The sequence below is a fragment of the Petromyzon marinus genome, chromosome 7 (genome assembly GCF_048934315.1).
Source record: "Petromyzon marinus isolate PM22_M1 ecotype Great Lakes invasive population chromosome 7, UKy_Petmar_22M1.pri1.0, whole genome shotgun sequence".
Lineage (NCBI taxonomy): Eukaryota > Metazoa > Chordata > Hyperoartia > Petromyzontiformes > Petromyzontidae > Petromyzon > Petromyzon marinus.
Window position 1 is genome coordinate 815,108 of NC_133673.1, and position 19,585 is coordinate 834,692.

The window sequence follows — 19,585 nt, forward strand, 5'->3', positions numbered from 1 at the left end:
TAAGAACCACTGCTCTATGGGTTGACCAATAACGTCTATCTGCATTGGCTTAATGAAGCAAACTGCGGACCGGTTTAAACCTTCTGAGTCGCATTGGCAGAATGATGCCTGCTCGGCAGGGGCTGCTGGATCTCGGCATATCACAGGAGAGGGCACTCCTCCCCGCAGGGATGGGGCCGCCCACGAAGGTGGAGTGCTCCAATCTCAAATGAATGTGAATAATACTGGGAAACCCTGGTCCATACAGCTGATGGACAAATATACATATTATTTAAAGATAGGGTTGATTTGCCTATACCGTATAGTGTTTTAGATGGCAGAGCAGATCTGCATTGGTTTTAAACACTTGGTGGCCAAGGTTGATGGTAATTCTGGATCATTTAGTGTCAATTCATCGTGCTTTTCTTGGGGAAAGAGAAACCTATTTCTTAGTCCATTTAGAGAGGTGAGAAGGTTTGTGAATTCTCATTAATCCATGACCCACACCTCAGAAGATTTTATTAATTCATCGTTAATGCCAGCTTAATCCCACATCCACTCGAACTGATAGATGTTCAGAAAGTTTGGATGGTTTTATGAAATGCTACCAAAAATATCATGAAAGATGTAAATTGTGACCTTTCAAAATATTAAAGTATAGATTACTTTTCATATGAAGGGCATTTGAGTTTAAAATTTTTATTTCTATATGGAGCTGAATTTTTTGCGTGCAGAGAAATGTGCAACTTCTGTATCTTGTGCCAAGAAGTAACAATTTTGCCAGCAATAGTTATGAAAATGTTACCCCAAGAACAGGTGCCCTGCCGTTCACAAACTAAAATCACTGTCGCTCGTCCCATGCTCTCATGGCCTTTCTCAATTCATGACACGTGGCCTTAACTTTTACCGATTGCAACTGTAGCTGTTTTGGCATCATGGGCGTTCAAGTCTGTGCTCTGCAACTGCGTTAATAATATATACTGTATGTACTTTCATTCGAATATTTTTAAGAGACAGCGTAATCAAAATGTTTACTGCTCGTAGCGTGGTTAGGCCTCTGAGGTTTAACGCTTTAAGATTATTTATTTTGAATACCTCAAAAGGGATCGGTTAACATTTTTATGCGTGGGGCATGTTTCCCACACAGGATAAACAATTAAAATGTCATTGACATTTTTATAAATATACCATTTCTATTTTAACGCGAGACGCCTGCAATACTAGTTGAACATGAAATAACACACTGGAGAATGTGAAGTGTCCATTTAAACCAGAGGGGATTTCGAATGCATTTTATAGGAACATTTCAGCACACAAATAAAGAAAAGCTGCAGATTCCTTTTTGTAAGACAGAAACTGGTAACAACTTGGTCCCAAGTTTAAATTACCTTTGCAGGTTGATTCTCATGATTCTGATAATTGTGTTACTTGCATCAGTTACAGAGTGAAGATATTTCCTTTTTCAGATAGCCCACTGATAGCAGATCAACACTTGCTGGCAGAGTACGGCCCTGGAATGAGACACCATGAACCCAGTAACATCACAACGAATACGATGTATGTATGTTGAACTTCTATCGCACCGTACGTAGCCAACCATGCTAATTGGAGTGTGCGGGGGAAGGACAACACAATAAACTCAAAAAGCAGTTCAAAAGAAATGAGTTTTCAATCTAGATGATTTTAAAGTGCAAAGCTCCAGTGGCTTCCTAATATCGGAAGGAAGAGCGTTCGAGACGGCCACAGAAGCGCATCTGAACGCGCGCGATGCAGTGACCGTTGTATCGAATTTAGTGGTGTAAAGACCAGTGATGTAGGATTTCACTTTTAACGCTGAACATTGCCATATCAAGAGCAAGTTCTGTATATTATGGGACTTATTGTGCGACAACAGATCGCCAGTGTATTTCTATACAGTACACTCTCCTGGCTAAAGCAAATGCCTGGAACTGATATCAAGATACTGGATTAGACATCCAGGTTCAGTATGCCGACATTGACATTCGATACCTTAGCCGCTCATATGCTAAGTAGTGCATAAAGCAGGACACAGCATATTACAAACCGACTTTATTTATGGGTGCAATAATTTAAGTGTTAGGAATGCCCATCAGTCAGCACTCATCACCGCCGGGCGTGCCCGCAGCACAACGCCTGCATGATGGTGGGGCTCTGGAAGCGGAACGAGGGCACCGCACAAACTTTAGCAGCTCTGTTGAACGGCCAAACCTGCGCGGCCAGAATATCACAAGCACACCAAGTTGGTTACCAACTGATCTATGTGCATTTTCATAGTTTCAAGAGTGATCTCCTGTAAACGTAGATTGTGCTAATGAAGAATCTCAATCACTTCCATAGGTAAAAAAAAAGGAAAAACACAAAATAAATAATTGTCTCAACGTCTCAAGAAAACGTTTCCAGAACGGTCTGGAGACTCAGTGATACGTTCCTCCAGTGTTACACAAAGTACCACACAACCCTTTTCTCCCTGCTTCTTCCCCTACCCACACTGCTCCACTGTGGAGATCCTTCCCATCATCATTGTTTCTTTTCCCCAAGCTCTTATAATAAATATCCTCCCTCAATTCAAGACGCGTGTTAACGCTTATCTATTACAACTGTGGCAGCACTTTTTGTTGCTCACGTCTTGGGCCATTGGGCCCTGTGTCCAGTAACTATTTTTCAGAAGAACAACTTTCTAAACAAATATTACCGAAAAAGTTTCCATCTGCTGTCAAGTGGACATGAAAGCCGCTGTGAAATCATTCACTGGAGCAGTGTGCGTCTCAACACCACACCCACTACCAAGCTGGCCCGATCTTCACGGCACACAGAACCAATGTCTACTGTGGGCCCGGGTTGGTGGGCCATCATTTGTGGCCAGGTCACTTCTGAAACATAAGTTAATACATCAGTGGGCTTTACCTGGTAGGATGGGGATGGTTTAGTTGTATTTGTATGTGTTTGGGTGATTTGTTTACCTTTCTCGTACTTTGCACGACTATCACGTGTTGTTGTGTTGTTTGTTGTTGTAATGTCCTTACCTGTCCCAACTGGACATCTGTGAAAAATAGTTTTATAGCTCATCAGTTTCCTCCTTTATATCCAAACTAGCAGGAAGTACCCAGCGTTGCCCGGGCCCGATGGCCCGTTTGTCCATTTCTCCACCAACAAATTTATAAGAGGCTTGCAGAACCCCCTCAAAAATATTTTTACCCCCGCGTAAGTATATATACCCACACACCCTACATACAACAGAGTAAGTAGTATCTGTTGATTCTGTAGTTGTATCTACTGATTGTACAGTAGTATCTACTGAGCCAGTAGTAGCTACTGACTGTATAGTAGTATTTACTGACTGGAGTAGTATCTACTGGCCCTACAGTAGTATCTACCGACTCTATAGTAGTAACGACTAACTGTATAGTAGTATCTGCTGACTCTATAGTAGTATCCACTGACTATAGTAGTAACCACTAACTCTATAGCAGTATCTACTCACTTTATAGTAGTATCTGCCGACTCTATAGTAGTAACGACTAACTGTATAGTAGTATCTGCTGACTCTATAGTAGTATCCACTGACTATAGTAGTGACTGCTAACTCTATAGCAGTATCTACTCACTCTATAGTAGTATCCAATGACTATAGTAGTAACTACTAACTCTATAGCAGTATCTACTCACTCTATAGTAGTATCTACTGACTCTAGTAGCTACTGACCGTAGTAGTATCTACTGATTGTATATTAGTATCTACTAACTGTAGCAGTATTTACTGACCATAGTGGTATATACTGACTGTTTTAGTATCTTCTAACTCTATATAGTAGTATCTACCAACTTGATAGCAGTATCCATTATCACTACAGCAGTGCATACCGACTGTGGTGGTACCTGCTACCACTAAAGCAGTGCATAATGACTGTGGTGGTCCCTGCTATCACTGCAGCTGTGCATACCGACTGTGGTGGTACCTGCTATGACTACAGCAGTGCATACCGACTGTGGTGGTACCTGCTTTCACTACAGCAGTGCATACCTACTGTGGTGGTACCTGATATCACTGCAGCTGTGCATACTGACTGTGGTAGAACCTGCTATCACTACAGCAGTGCATACCGACTGGTGGTACCTACTATCACTACAGTCGTACATGCTGACTCTATAGCAGTATATATCGACTCTATAGAACAAACTATGAACTTGACAGTGTCGTCGTAAGGCCTAGTCCCGTGCAGAGTCCGCGGCCTCGCCTAGATTGCCCAGCCGGCTGAGGTGGCACCTTGGCAGGCTGGGGCTGGGCCGCTACCCTCGCCCTCCCCCACCATCCCCCCGCCTGCTCTACAATAATAGTAGCTAAGCACGATAATATTAGGATCTACCGACCCTATAGTAGTAAGTGCACACATTGGGGTGGGGGGGGGGAGAAGAGGACATGACACTTTGAAGAATTTACCTCAGCATTGTGTTTATTTTTTTTCATTTTTAACGCGATAGAAAATCCCCCCCCCTCCCAACGAACGTGTGTGCGTTGCATGCACGGCGCACGCTCAGCAACGCAAGGGAATAAATAAATAAATAATTGTGCTAAATGGTTAATTAACCTACTTTAAAGTTGCTGGATGCAAAATTGAAATAGCGCTGGCTCACCACAGGGCGTATTGCGTGGTACCCGGGTACTTTTTTTTCAAACGTAAACCCCACGGTTTGCGAGCCAAATCCTTCGCAAGTTTCGTCCACAGACAGACAGAGAGACAGACAGATATTTTATAGGTAAGATATTCTGATTCTGATTGGTGAGTGGGTGGGAACGCAGGGGCTAAAAGGTTGACGCGTGCACAACCAATGCAGAGGGGAGGGCGGGAGGTGTGGGGGGTGGATTGGCCACTGAATGGGGACTTTACTGTGGCAGCACACCAGTTGTGAAGCGCCGCACTGGAGTACGGTGATGAATATAATCCCATCCCAATTTTTGTAAAACATTCAATGTAATGGATTTACATGATACATTCCGGTCGGATCTAAGGTTTTACGCACGTGTGCCTTAAAACTATTAATCGTAATACTGTGATAAAAAAAACAATTATTGAAATATTTCACTTGGAAACTCCTTTGCAACGGACGGTCTCGTTGGTAAGGGTGCCCAGGGTACCGATTGACACTCATTGCGTTGTCGATTGGCACGACCAAGTCACCATTGTCATGCACAGCCAACTCACAAAACCCAGCGTGAGCAGCATTTCTTGGCTTTTCCGTGACCTTTGCAAGTGATCCCGCATAACAGCGTTGAAAAGGCATTGGTTCGTCCAAATTGTTCAGTCTGAAAATTGTTAATGCGTATTAGTTTAAAAAGTTTAAAAAACCTCACATCAAGAAAGGGCATATAGCAAACTCCATATGAATAGCTTGGCAATGTGCCAAACCAGTTGGTCGTGATGTAGATCAATCATGAAGTTAGAAGCAGGTGTAAAGCATAGGCTGATGCTTGTAATACCAATTAAGAGTCATTTAAAACAACGCAAATCAACACCGTTCCAGTTCCATGAAAGAGAAAACCAAAGCTGAGCTGCAATACAAATTATACAGCAAATTCACAAAAGACACACACACACTCGATGCTGCATGCAGTCTGAGCAGACATGGTAGGCCTACGCCCACGTAACCCACAAGATGCCTGCTCTCTTTTCAGGTCTCACAGCACAAAGTGCTTGCCACAAATGAGCCACAATACTTTGCTGATCTCGTCAAGGACCATAAATCGGTCATCCTCGCAGTGACTTTTGGCTGGCCATTGAACAAACACGGTTACTGCATCACGCGCTTTCGGATGCGCCATCTGTAATGCTCTTCCTTCCATAAGAGGTTTTTTGGGTTAGATCGCCTATATATATGTGCTGTTAAACCCGTCACCACCCGACACAGTGAATTAGTAAGGTTTGTCACGCAAACAAAACATGGAAATTAGTCACTAGTTCAGCACACCGGTGTGTTGAACAGTACACCCACATTTACAATTCAAGTACGACGTTTCGCCTATGTGTTAAACTGCTCTGCCTTCTGATATTAGAAAGCCACTGGAGCTATGCACTTTAAATCCGATTAGAATGGTTGGCTATGTACGGTGCGAAAGAAGTTCAACATACGTACAACAACATACGTACAAGCTAAGCAAGACCGAGCGTGAACAGCCCCCGGGTGGGTGACCACCGCACTGCTATCGGTGGCTGCGGGGCTGTGCTGCGCTACACTCTGCAGAGGCAACGCAGCAACATCCATCGTATGATCCCGCTAGCCCTCCCTGCCTTCACCAACCCGCGCTGACCAGCATGTGGTGCAGTATGGTCAAATACATCCCCACAACCCACACAGCATGAGGCAGGGCCCTCGTCCAACAGTGGACTGACACAAGGGATATACGTGTACACATATACCAATAGATTTTTTTCAAACAAATTACATTTTGACATTGAAACAAGTGTTCCTAATGTGTGAATTAAAATAAAGAGGTACGGGGTAGGTTTCCATGGACATAAGCCTTTTTGAAATCAAATTCATGGTAATAGATACACCCTGACATGATGTAACAAGCCTCTGCTGAGCACTGCAGCCTGCTTGCTGCACAGTGCAGTGCCCATCACAACATCAGCAGCAGCACTGGTGCAATGTGAGAAACTCCAGACGCGTGGAGGACTCCATTTCATCTCGCCATGTTCAATCAATACACTGCAGGTCACCACTGACCGACTCACCCACTCAATCACCCACTTACTCACCCATTCACTCACCCACTCACTTCCACATCCATTTACTCGCTCACTCACCCACTTACTCTCTCACTCACCCACTCACTCACCCATTTACTCCCTCAATCACCCACTTTCTTACCCATTCACTCAATCACCCATTGATTCACTCACTCACTCACCCACTCACCACCCACTTACCCATTTACTCACCCACTCATCCACTCACCACCCACTCACCACACTGCTGGTCACAAAACTTTCCTTCTCTACTTGTTCCTGCACACTGCTCAACTTTGGAATTCCCTCTCCCATCATCATCTATTTTCCTCAAGGTCTTACAATAATAACCTTGCTCAAGTGAAGAACTGTGTTGACTCTTATCCATTACAATGTTGATGATTGTGCTGTTTGTTGCTTGCCACTTAACGATTTGGGCTTTTGGGCCTGTGCTGTGTAACAACAAAAAAACCCGAGTTCGAAACAGAAAGGATGAAAGACGCTTACAAAAAACACCCAGCAGCGTGATCGTCGATATAAAATAACATAATTTTACAATGCTCACAAAAAAGCTTTTCCGTATAGTTCACAATTGGTGTAAATTACCATTTACTTTCTGGTTTATAGAAATGCACAAAATTCCTTGAGAGTTTAGAGTCAGAGTCACTGCGAGTGTGCAGTTGAAATCAATTTGGAAGTAAACTAACAGCACCAATGAAATAAGATATCAACGGCCGAAGAAATGCCCACCACGAATCACAAATCCCCGTGGGCGTGAAATGTTACAAGTGTGCAGAGAGCTCAAGACCAGCGATGGAAAAGCCACCTCCACCACCGCGCACGCGCGACTGGACTAAAGATCGCACGGGAGCCACGAGATGGTACGGGACCCCCTCGTCTGGTCAGAAGAAGCCCCCCCTCTCCATGCCAGCAATCTCAACGTTTGGGCGAGCGGAGCTTCACTCGCCATGACCTTTCAACCGGACACACCCCCTCTATTCAAGTTCAACGCGGCGTCCAGGCAGGACTTAGCGGGCTCTCAAACTGACTCTCGAGATGAAATGTGAACACAAAAATGCGAACACAAAAATGTGGGGAAATGCGCACAAATAATATTTGTAACTAAATAGCACAGGCATTTAAAACATTCGCCGAAAGCCAAAATAGTCTCATTCCAGTTGGTGGAAATTTCACACGTCCTTTGGTGGTGATAAGTCCATCCATGGAATATATCCTTGTGCTGAACCCCCCCAAAGTGGTACGCATTTGATCAACCCTGGACCAACCACTGATAGGCCGAATTGATCCCCAATTCGGATTTGAACTTACAATGTTAAACTTTATGAATGGGAGCTTGCCACAGTGCTCGCATTAACTGCGTTTATTTTGAAAGAATGTTTTGTAACGCCTTGGCGGGGGCGTAACTCTTCGCCTGACTCCTCTCTCGCCGTCCAGGCTGTCGTGCCAATGAGTGGCCGGTGCCAAGGCATTCAGGCCCGGATATGTTGGTAAACTGCTTGGAGTTAAGCATAAAAAGGCTGAGCAGAGTCGGCGAGTGTTTTTCGGTGAGCCACGATGGCTTTGTCGTGTTGGCGAGCGGTAAACCATGAGCAGGGGCAAGAGGGGGACGTGCTGCTCCGTACCTGCAGTTGGAGAGGGCTCAGTCCCGAGGAGGCTGCGGCAGACATGGCTGACGGGATAAACTGCATGTGGAAAGGGTCACCTATGGAGGTCAAAAAAGAAAACACGTTAAACCCTGTGAACGTGAAGGCACACATCCCAACACAAAGCGCTGATATCCACACGCACACTCGAGCACTCTGCTGCGAGTGATGGTACCCTACACTGCCACTTCTCGGAGCACCAAACACGTGCACGCCTGCGCTCTTAACTACGTTTTCACCGAAATCAACACAAGCGTTTTTTATGGGGAAATGGCTTTGGACGTGGGCTGCAGGGTGCATAGGTTTTCATAGCGGGACATCTACATTAACATTTCGACCACTGTGCACACAGCGCACGCTCAATAAAGAATCAAGGAGCACAATTCACTGACAACCCTGATGCTCATACATGCACACACACACACAAAATGTACTTTTTAAAAATTTAGTTTGTGAAGCGTCCTTCCCCGCACCTTCTATTAGCACGGTTGGCTACGTACGGTGCGAAAGAAGTTCAGCATACATAGACACATACAAATAATTTGGGCTGCCTTGGTTGCAGAATCATCCGTACGATTAATTATTGTGCGCGTGTCGCTGCCAAAATGACTTTGCAATTCAATTCCTGCGCTTGCAATTTCTTGTGCGGCGGCGAGGCATCGTTTTTAAAAATATATTTGCATCTTCAAAAGCAATGCTAGCGCAGGTGGCGTACAAACTGCTACTGCTGCTTCTGCTGCTGTTAGGCAGCCGTCGTTCGCTGTTGCTGAGCGTTGTGCCCGGAGACCAGGGAGGGCCCTCCAGCCGACGCTGGCAGCTCTGACGACGGTGAGGGATAGCCACGGCTACACAGAGGCGATGCGCAGTTAGTGTTGATTGGCAGTTGTTGCTGTCGTAAAGGGAACTAGCAGGTGTACGTGTAATCAGTCACAGATTCGTTCAATTTACGGAGGTCATAAACAAATTGTCATGGTTTGTTAAAGTGTTTTTTTTTACATTCTGAAATCTATCATAGACATCTACGATGTGGGGCTTGAATAATGAAAAAAGGATTACTACATCAAAGTTCAACTTTTCATCATTATTTTTAATTTTCTCAGTCAGCGTTTTAAATGTCGATCACTCATTTATGCGACACGGCCTCATTATTTTTCTTGAAGGGCAGGATATGTATTTACCGACATGTACATCATTAATTTTTTTCTGTTAATTTAACGACAATTTGATTACTTTGCTGTTCGTCTATTGAAACAAAGGGGACATACGTAGATTTCTATCGAGTTTCTAGAATTATTTTGTTGAACCTTTTTTCAGGTTTCCTCAATATAGAGACTGTGCCCAAGAGGCCCTGCTCGCGTGATTTGAAGTGAATAATTACGTACATCAACGCCGTGGAAGAAACACTGTAGACATTGCAATCTTAAAAATATGACTTAACATTTGGTTACGAATTTTCTTTTATTAGCTATTTTTATGTCAATTCTATAACTGTATACTGTACCAAGAAGCCTAGTTATCCATTAACAATATTGAAATTATGCAATTGTAAAAATAAGTTCTAGATTAAAGGCTGCATACTATATTTCTTTATTGGCTGAGTACTAAATTTTATCATCACAGTCGCAACAAAATTGGCCACTTTCTCCCTCTGACAATTCATGGAAATTGTATTTTTTCTGTCATCACACGAGAATGTTGTCATGAATTATATAAAACCACATATCAATGGATTTTCCCAGAGATGTGAGGTTTCGCCATTGCCGTTGAATCTTCAGCAAAGCGTTGCGAGTCTCCTGCCTGTCTGGCTGCTCCTGCCCAAGGCGGTGGTGGCGTCTCGGTAAACCTCTCGTGAGCGTTGCGTTGCCATTACACGAGCACCCATCAGGGGGCTGCAGAGTCAAGAGACTTTGCTCAGAACCATCCAAAAATCACCAATTTATGAACGGAACCGATTTTGTGAACCGGGCCACAGGCAAAAAATGTCAAACGACAACTTCGACAAAATATTTGTTACATTTACCTGACTTCGAGTGATCTTGCAATAGTTTCACCAAATTTTCCTTGCTGGGGAATACCAAGAGGTTAAAACATATTCAGTCTGTTTCTCTGCACATTTTCACAGTGCAAAAAATTGCCTTGAACTTTCTTGACAGAAAGGATGGCTATTCTGTTTTCTGAGTAAAGCAATGTTGCGTTTGCATGTTGCATATGAACTAAATCTCACTGGGTTCACAATGCCTGTGGCGCCAGGTGTCGCCGAGATCCTTGCTGAGGAGCAACCCACAAACGTACTCGCGGCTCCAGCTCCGCATTTGTTCAAATTACCGCGGTCTGGATAACAAACGTCAACTTGTTTCACGTCATCATCCGGTTTCCATTGTGTTCCGAGTTCGCGGTTGTGGAGCCCCCTGCGTTCTTGTTAAGAAGAGTTTGTCCAGCTTGAGCCTCACCCCCTGTGCTGTGCGTGATTGCCGGGCTGCCACGTCTCTGCCTCTCCCTCTATTCACTCCTTCGGGCCCGATACCGCCAACTGGGCCTACTGGCCTGCGTGGAACCCTGGCGACCTCTCATCTGGGCGACTGACCTCACCATCAACAAAATGGGATTATTTTCCCTACCTATGTAAACAAAAACAACCTGGAAGATTAATTTATTCTTCCAGGATTGCGGGAGACTGTAGGTACCGATTTAACGAAGCATTTTTCTAAATCAGATTTGTATTAAGGCCGTGAAAACACAGGCGATGATTTGGTGTCATGTAATGAAACAAAGATATGTTTTGCGTGTGTGTGCGAGTTGTTCCACCCTCCACCAAGGCATGCAAGTGCAGCGCTGGGCCAGAGATGGCTTAGTGCGATAACGATGCAGAAGACGACCACCATGATAATGATGGTACGAGCAATGGTTTTAATAATGAGCATTATAATGAAGGTAACGACATCTTTAGTGGTTATAATGACAGAGACAATGCATATGATGATAGATGAAGACGACAATTGAAGATAAACGGAGTTGAACTGCAGGGGCGAGAGCTTGCGTTGCCTTTTTTAATTCCTACTCAGACAGTCGCTCGTCATTGGGGGACTGCTCGGCGATGACGACAGCGTCGATACTTGCTGCTGCTGCTGTAGCTGATGATCGACCAACCCACGCTATTGCCTCGATCTTAAGGCAACCCGCCAACCCTTGCAAGCAACGGATGACAGGGTCACGTGTGTGCACCAAGGGTGTTTGCACACCACAACCAGATGCTCATTTGTCTTATTTTATTATTCTATATTTAGGGTTGAGTCGCCCTTGGGGAGGCCCAGAGCAGGTGCCGCTGATGTTTGTCACAAACAGGAATCGACTTCAGATCTCCATGTGTAGCACAGTGCACTAACCACTACACCATCACACCATGCGAACATATATACAAACATCAAAGGAAGTGGACTGACAAAAGGTTGTACGTACGTTATTTGTATTCTCTGTTCATGATTTCATTCTTTTTTATATTAAAAGATCAAAAGCTGCTTATCCTTTTGGAAATAACACACAATTATAATAGTAATAAAAAATATATAATTTAGAGGGAATTCCACAGTGGAGCAGTGCAAGGGAAGCAACAGAAAGAGGAGTGAGGTGACCTGCAGTGTGGTAGGTGAGTGAAATAGTTGAGCGAGTAGGTGAGTGATTGATTGAATGGGTGAGTGAGTGATTGATTTAGTGAATGAGTCATTGTGACCTGCAGTCTGGTGGTTGAACACGGCACGGATAGAACGAAACAGTCTGGTAGACCGAGTCCTGAATGAGTGAAGATCACGGGATCAGTAACCGTGGAAGTTCTTGTATGGAATCAGCTGAATGTGAATGTCATCATGTAGAACAACGGGTCAGATTATTTGTAATCACGGCGGTTGCGATCTCCGCGACCCACCACGGTGTGACCTTGGAGCAGCTCACAGGGAGGAGCTGCAGCCTCAAATCTAGGGTGCCCATCTCTTCGGGTTTGCCTCTAAAAGTCCCATCATCGGCATCTGTGTTCACGTTGCGGGAGTTGATTTGCGCCGAGATCTGGTATCGCTATTGCTTTGAACTTTATTGCAGTAAATTGCACAGTTCTGATAGACCCAGGCTAACGGACAAATATGTCTAGGTTTGCTCTGCAGTGGAAAAGGTGGCAACCCTGGTTCTTACCCGGTTTGTAGGAGAAGCCCGGAGACAGGAAGAGGCCCTGCTGCGCTGCTGTCATGGCTGCCAGTGCCCGCTGGTCTTGTGGGAAGATGGGGATCATGAGGGGAGACATGTGACCCTGGACCTGCTAAACACAACAAGGACAAATTATAGATTTCATTGGTAACGCAAAATGCACGCAAAAGCATCTAAACAGCACGTGCATAGCACGCTTTGCCCAATTTGACTACTGCTACATCGGCAAAAATTGCAACATATAACTTGATTTGTACCATGGGCTCGTGGTGTCAAACCATTCTAGACTCACGCACCAGCGTCAACCCTCACAATATGATCGCGGGCGGCCATGCACCCATAACATAAATATCAAGATTAACACGCCTTCTAAAAGCTCTCTAAAATGTTAATGAACAACCCATGGAAATTATGAACTCGCTTCTTACTCACTACTCTGAACAGCTGTGCAAATGGGCACTAATAAAATCCGGTGTGGAGTGAAAGGAATCAGTGCATCTGCCACAGTTCCGTGAACCACTGCCCACGGCCTTGCGGCCCAGAGGTTGTGAACCACTGCTCTAGGCCTAACCACGTACAGCTATAAGTAGACTTTAACGCTGTTCTTAAAAAGATAGTCGGCTATCACGATCAGTTACCATAAGTCGTAAATATAAGATTCCTTTTTGTGGATGTTCCAGGTCCATGCTCATGTACGAGGCTCACAGGCCCCTTCCATGTTGAATATAGAAGTGCACTATTGCTGGGGGCTTAGACGACGCGTATACTTAACGCACAGGTTTTTGGAGCCAATGTGACACCAAATTGGGCGAAGTCCGACCAGGTGACACAGTGACCGATTTGAGAGATTTTGCCTTGATGATGTGTGACGTAGTTTCAAAAGCGAAATGTTGCTCGATTCTGTTGTCAGGATTGCTCTTCAACTCACGGGTGAGCTGAAATAATAAGTTTGCACGTTAAATGCGTGTGACTTGTACAGTACGTGTGACTTGTTTAGCTGCGTCGGGCTTCGGAGGGTTTCTAATGGCACAGATTTGGACAGATCGCTATGTGGCCTAACCCCAAAAACCAATTACGAAGTATGCATATGCTGGAATATCAACGAGTTAAAGTGAAAATCAAGAGGCAACGTGGCATTTATCCTCATATCTGGTACTGCCACAGTTCACACGTCATCTTCGTCACCAATATCGATGAAGGTGTTTAGTAAGATTGTTGCCGTCGCTGCGGTGACGTGATGAGCGCTATCCCACGTCACGGGCCCAGGAGCGAGCAGCAGCGGCGAGCAGAGAGCCCCCCCCACTCACTCTGGGTTCCACCCTCCCAGCCAGTCACCAAATGATATGTTCAAGTGAAGCGGCGATGTTCGGGGGTCATGAGATTTTTTTCACCACACGATTAGGATATTCCCATATAAGAGTAGCAGGCATTTTTATACATATATAATTTTAAAAAAATGGCTTGGCTGTTTTTTGGCTGGTGTTTAAATGAACTAATAATGATTTTGGGTAAAATTCCATATTTGCTGTTGAGATTCACTCTACATTCTAAAGGCTCAGGAACAACAAACGTAACTATTTAAGCTGACCAAGTGAAATACCCAGGTAATGTTAATTGACAGGAGAAAAATGGTGTCTAGCTATAATGTCATAGCCGCTGGAATATTATTTATGTGGACATCAACACAAAAACATCTTATTTCTGAAGGAGCAAAACCTTTTAACCCAGGGTTTTAAATCGTACCACGTAAATCACTTATGTGATAATGAACAATTTTACATTACATTTGTCCGTGATGGATACATTGTAACACAGTGTAAAGGTTCACAAGCCGACACCTTCTCCAGCGGATGACGCTTCCCCGTCTAATGGAAAAGATCCGTGCAGGTGCAGGCACGGTGTCAACACAACCATTCAGAGTACAGCTGCAGCATTGTACTAACCTAGCCTGCACACAACGACACAACATAATCACTCGCGTCATTGTGAGAAAATATAAGCAACAAACTAAATAAGCAGACAACAAGGCTCCCTTATATGGAAGGATAATTTGCTCTCCGGATCCAGTCATCATCCTTGATTGCCCGGCAAAGCTACAACCGGTCTCAACACCGCACATGAGCTCGTTTCATTGCTCCATTGGTCAGCTTAAATAGTTACGTTTGTTGTTCCTGAGCCTTTAGAATGTAGAGTGAATCTTAAGAATCCCTCAACAGCAAATATGGAATTTTACCCAAAATCATTGGTGTGGCCTTGGAAAGTGCTCTAGATACGTGTGTGTGTGTGTTTTGCTGTGCACGTTGCCTGGTACAAGTGCCATGGTGAAATGTGGTTGTTGTTTGCTGTGTCATGCTTATCAAATTTGAAGCCGTAGATTTTCAATAAAGGCACCTGCCCAAGAAACCTGTCACTTGATAAGTGTGCTTGTTACACTCAGTGGTACACGCAGGCTCAACGATATGTACATCAGTGCCGCACGATCTCATCATTAACGAGTGTTCTTCTATTTCAATGCAATAGAGAATCCAGTGCTGCAAGCCTAGCGGGCAGCAATCTCAATGCTGTAACGCAATTTGGATACGTGATTAATGTATTAAGAAACACATTTTTTTTTATAACGCAGATGTGAATTGGATATAACGTGATCAAGTGAACGGAACTACGTCTCGCGAGTAGGAATAAGCGATTGTACGGCTGCCTCGGCGTAACATCACACAAGGCGACGCGATGCTGCTGGATGCTTCTAGATGCTACCCACGCCCCCCAGTCTTTGTTCGGCCTGCGTACGCATCTGATGTGCTATCGCGGACTGTGCTTTACCCTATATAGTATACTAGCTGTACTATCCGGCTTCGCCCGGGACTTGGATCCACCACGCGCGGCTGCCTTTGTCTCCCCAGTGGCGATGATCACACACCACAGCAGTTACTCGTTTGAGGCTGAGTCGACCTAGGGGAGGCCCAGGAGCGGTTGAAATAATCGTCACCGGTGGTGGCCGTGAGCGGGAATTGAACTCGGGTTGCCGGGTTCGTAGTGCAGCACGCTAACCACTACACTACCGCTCCCCCCACACACACAGATACACACACACAGACATAACAACAACAACAACCGCCATTCGCCACTAAGTGGCGGTGACGTCACCACGACGCTTGTGCCAGGCTATGTGCACCCTGAGGCCACGTGAAGTGTCGAACGCCCGCTGGCAGGAGGTCACGGGGCAGACCCAGGTGCCACGGGTCGACTGACTGAGATGACTGGCTGATGCACCACCTGTGCCCCCTACTGTGCCAACCTGCTGTGCTTTAGCCACCCGGCGCTCCGCTCGCTGTTGTGAGCGTCGCTCCTCCGCCCTCCGTTGTTGTTGGAGGGCGACTGCCTCCAACTGCCCAGTAGCATCCTTCACGAGCCTCCTCCACAGAGGCCGATCTTGACACCGCTGGTACCAGTCATCGGCAAGTCCACTCAGCTCCACGTCCTCCTGTACCACATCACTCCATCTCTTCTCTAGCCCGTGCCGCGCCCGCTTAGCCCCCTCAATCCGCCCAAACAAAAGCTGTTTCGGCATGCGGTGGCTGGGCATGCGGGCTACATGACCCAGCCATCGCAGCCTTGCCTGCCGGAGGAGCTCACCGATGGGACCCTGCCCAGATCTTTCAAGGATTTGTGAGCTCCTCACACAATCCAGTCTGGTTAAACCCAGGATGGATCGTAGGCAGGTCAGCCTAAATGTTTCTAACCGGCGAAGATGTTCCATTAGGGGGGTCCACGTTTCGCAAGCGTAGAGAAGGGAGGGAATGACCGTGGCCGAAAAGACCTGAAGCTTAGTGCGGAGCGACAGACCAGGTAGCTTCCACACAGCGTTACGCAACCGATGAAAAGATATTGCCGCTCGACTGATTCGGAGTGAGACCTCTGCTGTTAAACTGGAGCCAGTCATAAGCACACTGCCCAGGTATGGGAAACTCTCCACTCTCTCCACAACTGCCCCATCACCGATTGGGAGTTGTGGGGGTGGAGTGTCCGATGGTACAAAATACCCAGGCAGGTGCTTAGTTTTGGTGGGGCTGATGGTAAGGCCCCACCTCTTAGTGGCACGCTCCAGTCTCAGCAGCAGCGTCTCCAACTCCTCCTCTGACTGAGCAGCTATTACCAAGTCATCAGCATACATAACGTGGTTGAGCAATAGGGAGCCATCCCTTGACTGCACCCGGGCATCGATTAGCCTCCCATTATATCTGTACCATATGGAGATTCCCCCGGTACAGCTATTGAAGGCTTCACGAACTACGTGGTCAAAATAGATGTTAAATAATGTGGGAGCCAGAGGACATCCCTGTCGCACCCCACGGTGTACAGGGAATGGCTCTGACTCCCGGCCACGTAGTTTTACCCGGGCCCGCTCACCATCATGAAGGTCCTTAATGATCGTGAGCAGAGGGTCAGGTACTCCAAAAGCACGAAGAACGACCCAGAGCCCAGGCCTACTGATGGTATCATAGGCCTTGACCAGGTCAATAAAGCAGAGATGTAGGTCTTGTTGGAATTCCCTACACCTCTGCTGTAGCAGACGGACAGAAAATATGGCATCTGTGCAGGACCGCCCTTTCCTGAAACCGCATTGGGGCTCCGCAAGCCTCTCCTCAGCGTGCCTGGCAAGGCGATGCTGAATAATCCTTGCCAGGACCTTTCCCGGCACACTGAGGAGTGAGATGCCCCTGTAGTTGTTACAGTCTGTGCGGTCCCCCTTCTTAAAAAGGGGGACCACCAGGGCATCCTTCCAATCCTGCGGAACCCGTCCAGTGGTCCAGACTGTTGTTATGATGTCATATAGGGCAGTCACACACACAGACATACACACAGACACACACACAGACACACAGACACACGCAGACAGCGCGCTAACCACGACACTACAATGCGTTACGCTTCCACGTGCGCGGGTCACATGACAGATGTGACGTTACAGCTCACTTGCCGTGCCAAAAAATGTCATTATTGAGCTCTCCCCCCCCCCCCCAAAAAGTGTATTTTTTAATTTTTGCATGGTGTACAGTCTGGAAAGTACCCACATGGCAAATTTTAAGTTTAATTCTAGATTTGAAGCTTTTGTGACTGCAAGGATTCATACTCTTTGGTTTTTTCGGTAAAGTCACGTAGGTAAAATAAAATAAATGAAAAACAACTAAATTAAATCACGACGTTTCGGAGGCAACACAAGTTTCCGTCTTCAGGTGAAACAGTTACAGCAAAATAGCTGTATCAAGTGAGGAGCTCTGAGACACCCGAGATTATATACAGGTTAAGGGGGGGGGGGAGCCAGGAAGGGACGTGGGTGGGGGGGGGGGCTAAGTTAAGCCGCCTTTTGTTATGCTGCAGGGGGTTCGGGGGAAGCGGTGGTGCACTGCACGAGAGCGAGAACAACCCACTGGTAGAAATGGAAACGGCTGTACAATTATAAGGCAGCTAAAGTTTGACTTGGTTGATTACATCTTTCCAATGGTTGCTCAATTTAAAACCATCCTCTCGGTTGAAGTTGTGTCTATGTTTGTATATCTGGATGGCTTCAAGGACAAATCTTTGGTAATAACTGGGAGGTTTGCATAGTACTTTAAAGTTTGTTGCATGTCGGGAAGTACGCTAAACATTTTGAAGAGACACATATTCACAACTTTGCCTTTTATATATGTGGAGATTATTTATTCCAACGCGATTTTCAATAACGGACGCAACTACCACGTTAAAAGAGAACAGATTGTACCACAACTTTGGGAGTAATATAGCTGCAGAAAATATCCCAATATAGGTTCACAGAGCTTGGGAAATTGTTGGAGCCGCTACTGGCTGTCTTCCCGCTTCACTGCAGTTCCCGCGCCCCTGAATAAATCTCTGAATGAAAATGGTGCGCGTTACAAATTCTGAATTGATCATTATTTAAACTCAAACGTACGTTTCAAGGAAGAAGTGGCAATTTAGCCAAAGCTTGGAAAATATTATATTGTACAGAATTAGGATGTTGTTTTTAAAGCGCCCCATGTCAACCAGGGGACTGGAGTCCTGTTATGAGATTCTCCAATGTTGTGTTGAGTTCGATCCAATTTGTATTTTGGCGGTGTCGATCGGGCACCATCAACGTGGGTGGTACAATAAACTGTATTGCTGCACCAGTGCTTGAGAGAAAATGCAGTTAACAGCTCAAGCTGATGGGTGTCAGCATATACAAGCAAGTGCTTTTTATAGTCTGTGCTTCAGAACATTTACAGTCTGCATTATAATGTTGGATGACACAGCCCCTGAATATTTTTTAAAAAGTACTTTTTTTGCTGTTACCAACCTTGTGAACCCTCACTGTCAACAAATGAAGGTGGTTTAAAGCCCTCTGATCTGAACGCAACGTCGTGGTTACAATGGGGTTATTTTCCACCTCCAAGTCTGCGTACGTTGTTTTCCAGCTTCTTCTTCTTCTTCCGTGGCCCTGACTCAAGGTGATTGCACTCTGGATGGTCTCATAACAATAAATAGATCTTTATTTCATCAACTTTGAGAGCAACAAACACTGCCTTTCAGCAACAACAACCACCGTCTTTGTATCTCTCAACCGTGAAAAGCGCGGCGCTCCTAGCCTCTGTACCACGCATACGAGTGCAGTTTTTCTGCACAGATGCTGTGAAGTTTGTGTTCTTTTTTTTTGGGGGGGGGGGGGTGGGGTAAAAACTACAAATATAAAATCCCAAACGATATTTGGAAACGACCCTGGTGAGTGGTTGTGTTTTAAAACCCTTTTTTGAATATTCATTTTGGTTTCTTATAACGGTGTTTATAATTGTTGTTTTCTTTAATCGTACTGCGCCTGTCAGCACAACTTGTTTACGACGTGGGATGTGAAAAGCAAAAGGATTCCAAATCCTCTTTATTTGTATTTTTACTCAGTCAGGGAGAATTTTTAATATTTTCCTGGTAAGCTATGCACAAAGCTAACACATTTCATTCCTGGCCAAATGCTCA

General features: G+C 45.5%; 1 protein-coding gene across 4 annotated transcripts in view; it reads right to left on the reverse strand.

Moving 5' to 3' along the window:
- Positions 1–19,585, reverse strand: part of LOC116939824 (transcription factor Sox-5-like) — a 311,281-nt gene that overhangs the window by 102,358 nt on the left and 189,338 nt on the right. For 3 of the 4 annotated variants that reach the window (XM_076065203.1, XM_032948674.2, XM_032948676.2), the window contains 2 exons: positions 12,569–12,692; positions 8,369–8,448 (listed from right to left, as the gene is read on the reverse strand). In XM_076065203.1, coding sequence (XP_075921318.1) covers positions 8,369–8,448; positions 12,569–12,692 — 204 coding nt within the window. The remainder of the gene's footprint in view (positions 1–8,368; positions 8,449–12,568; positions 12,693–19,585) is intronic. The other variant, XM_032948675.2, reaches the window with a different exon arrangement.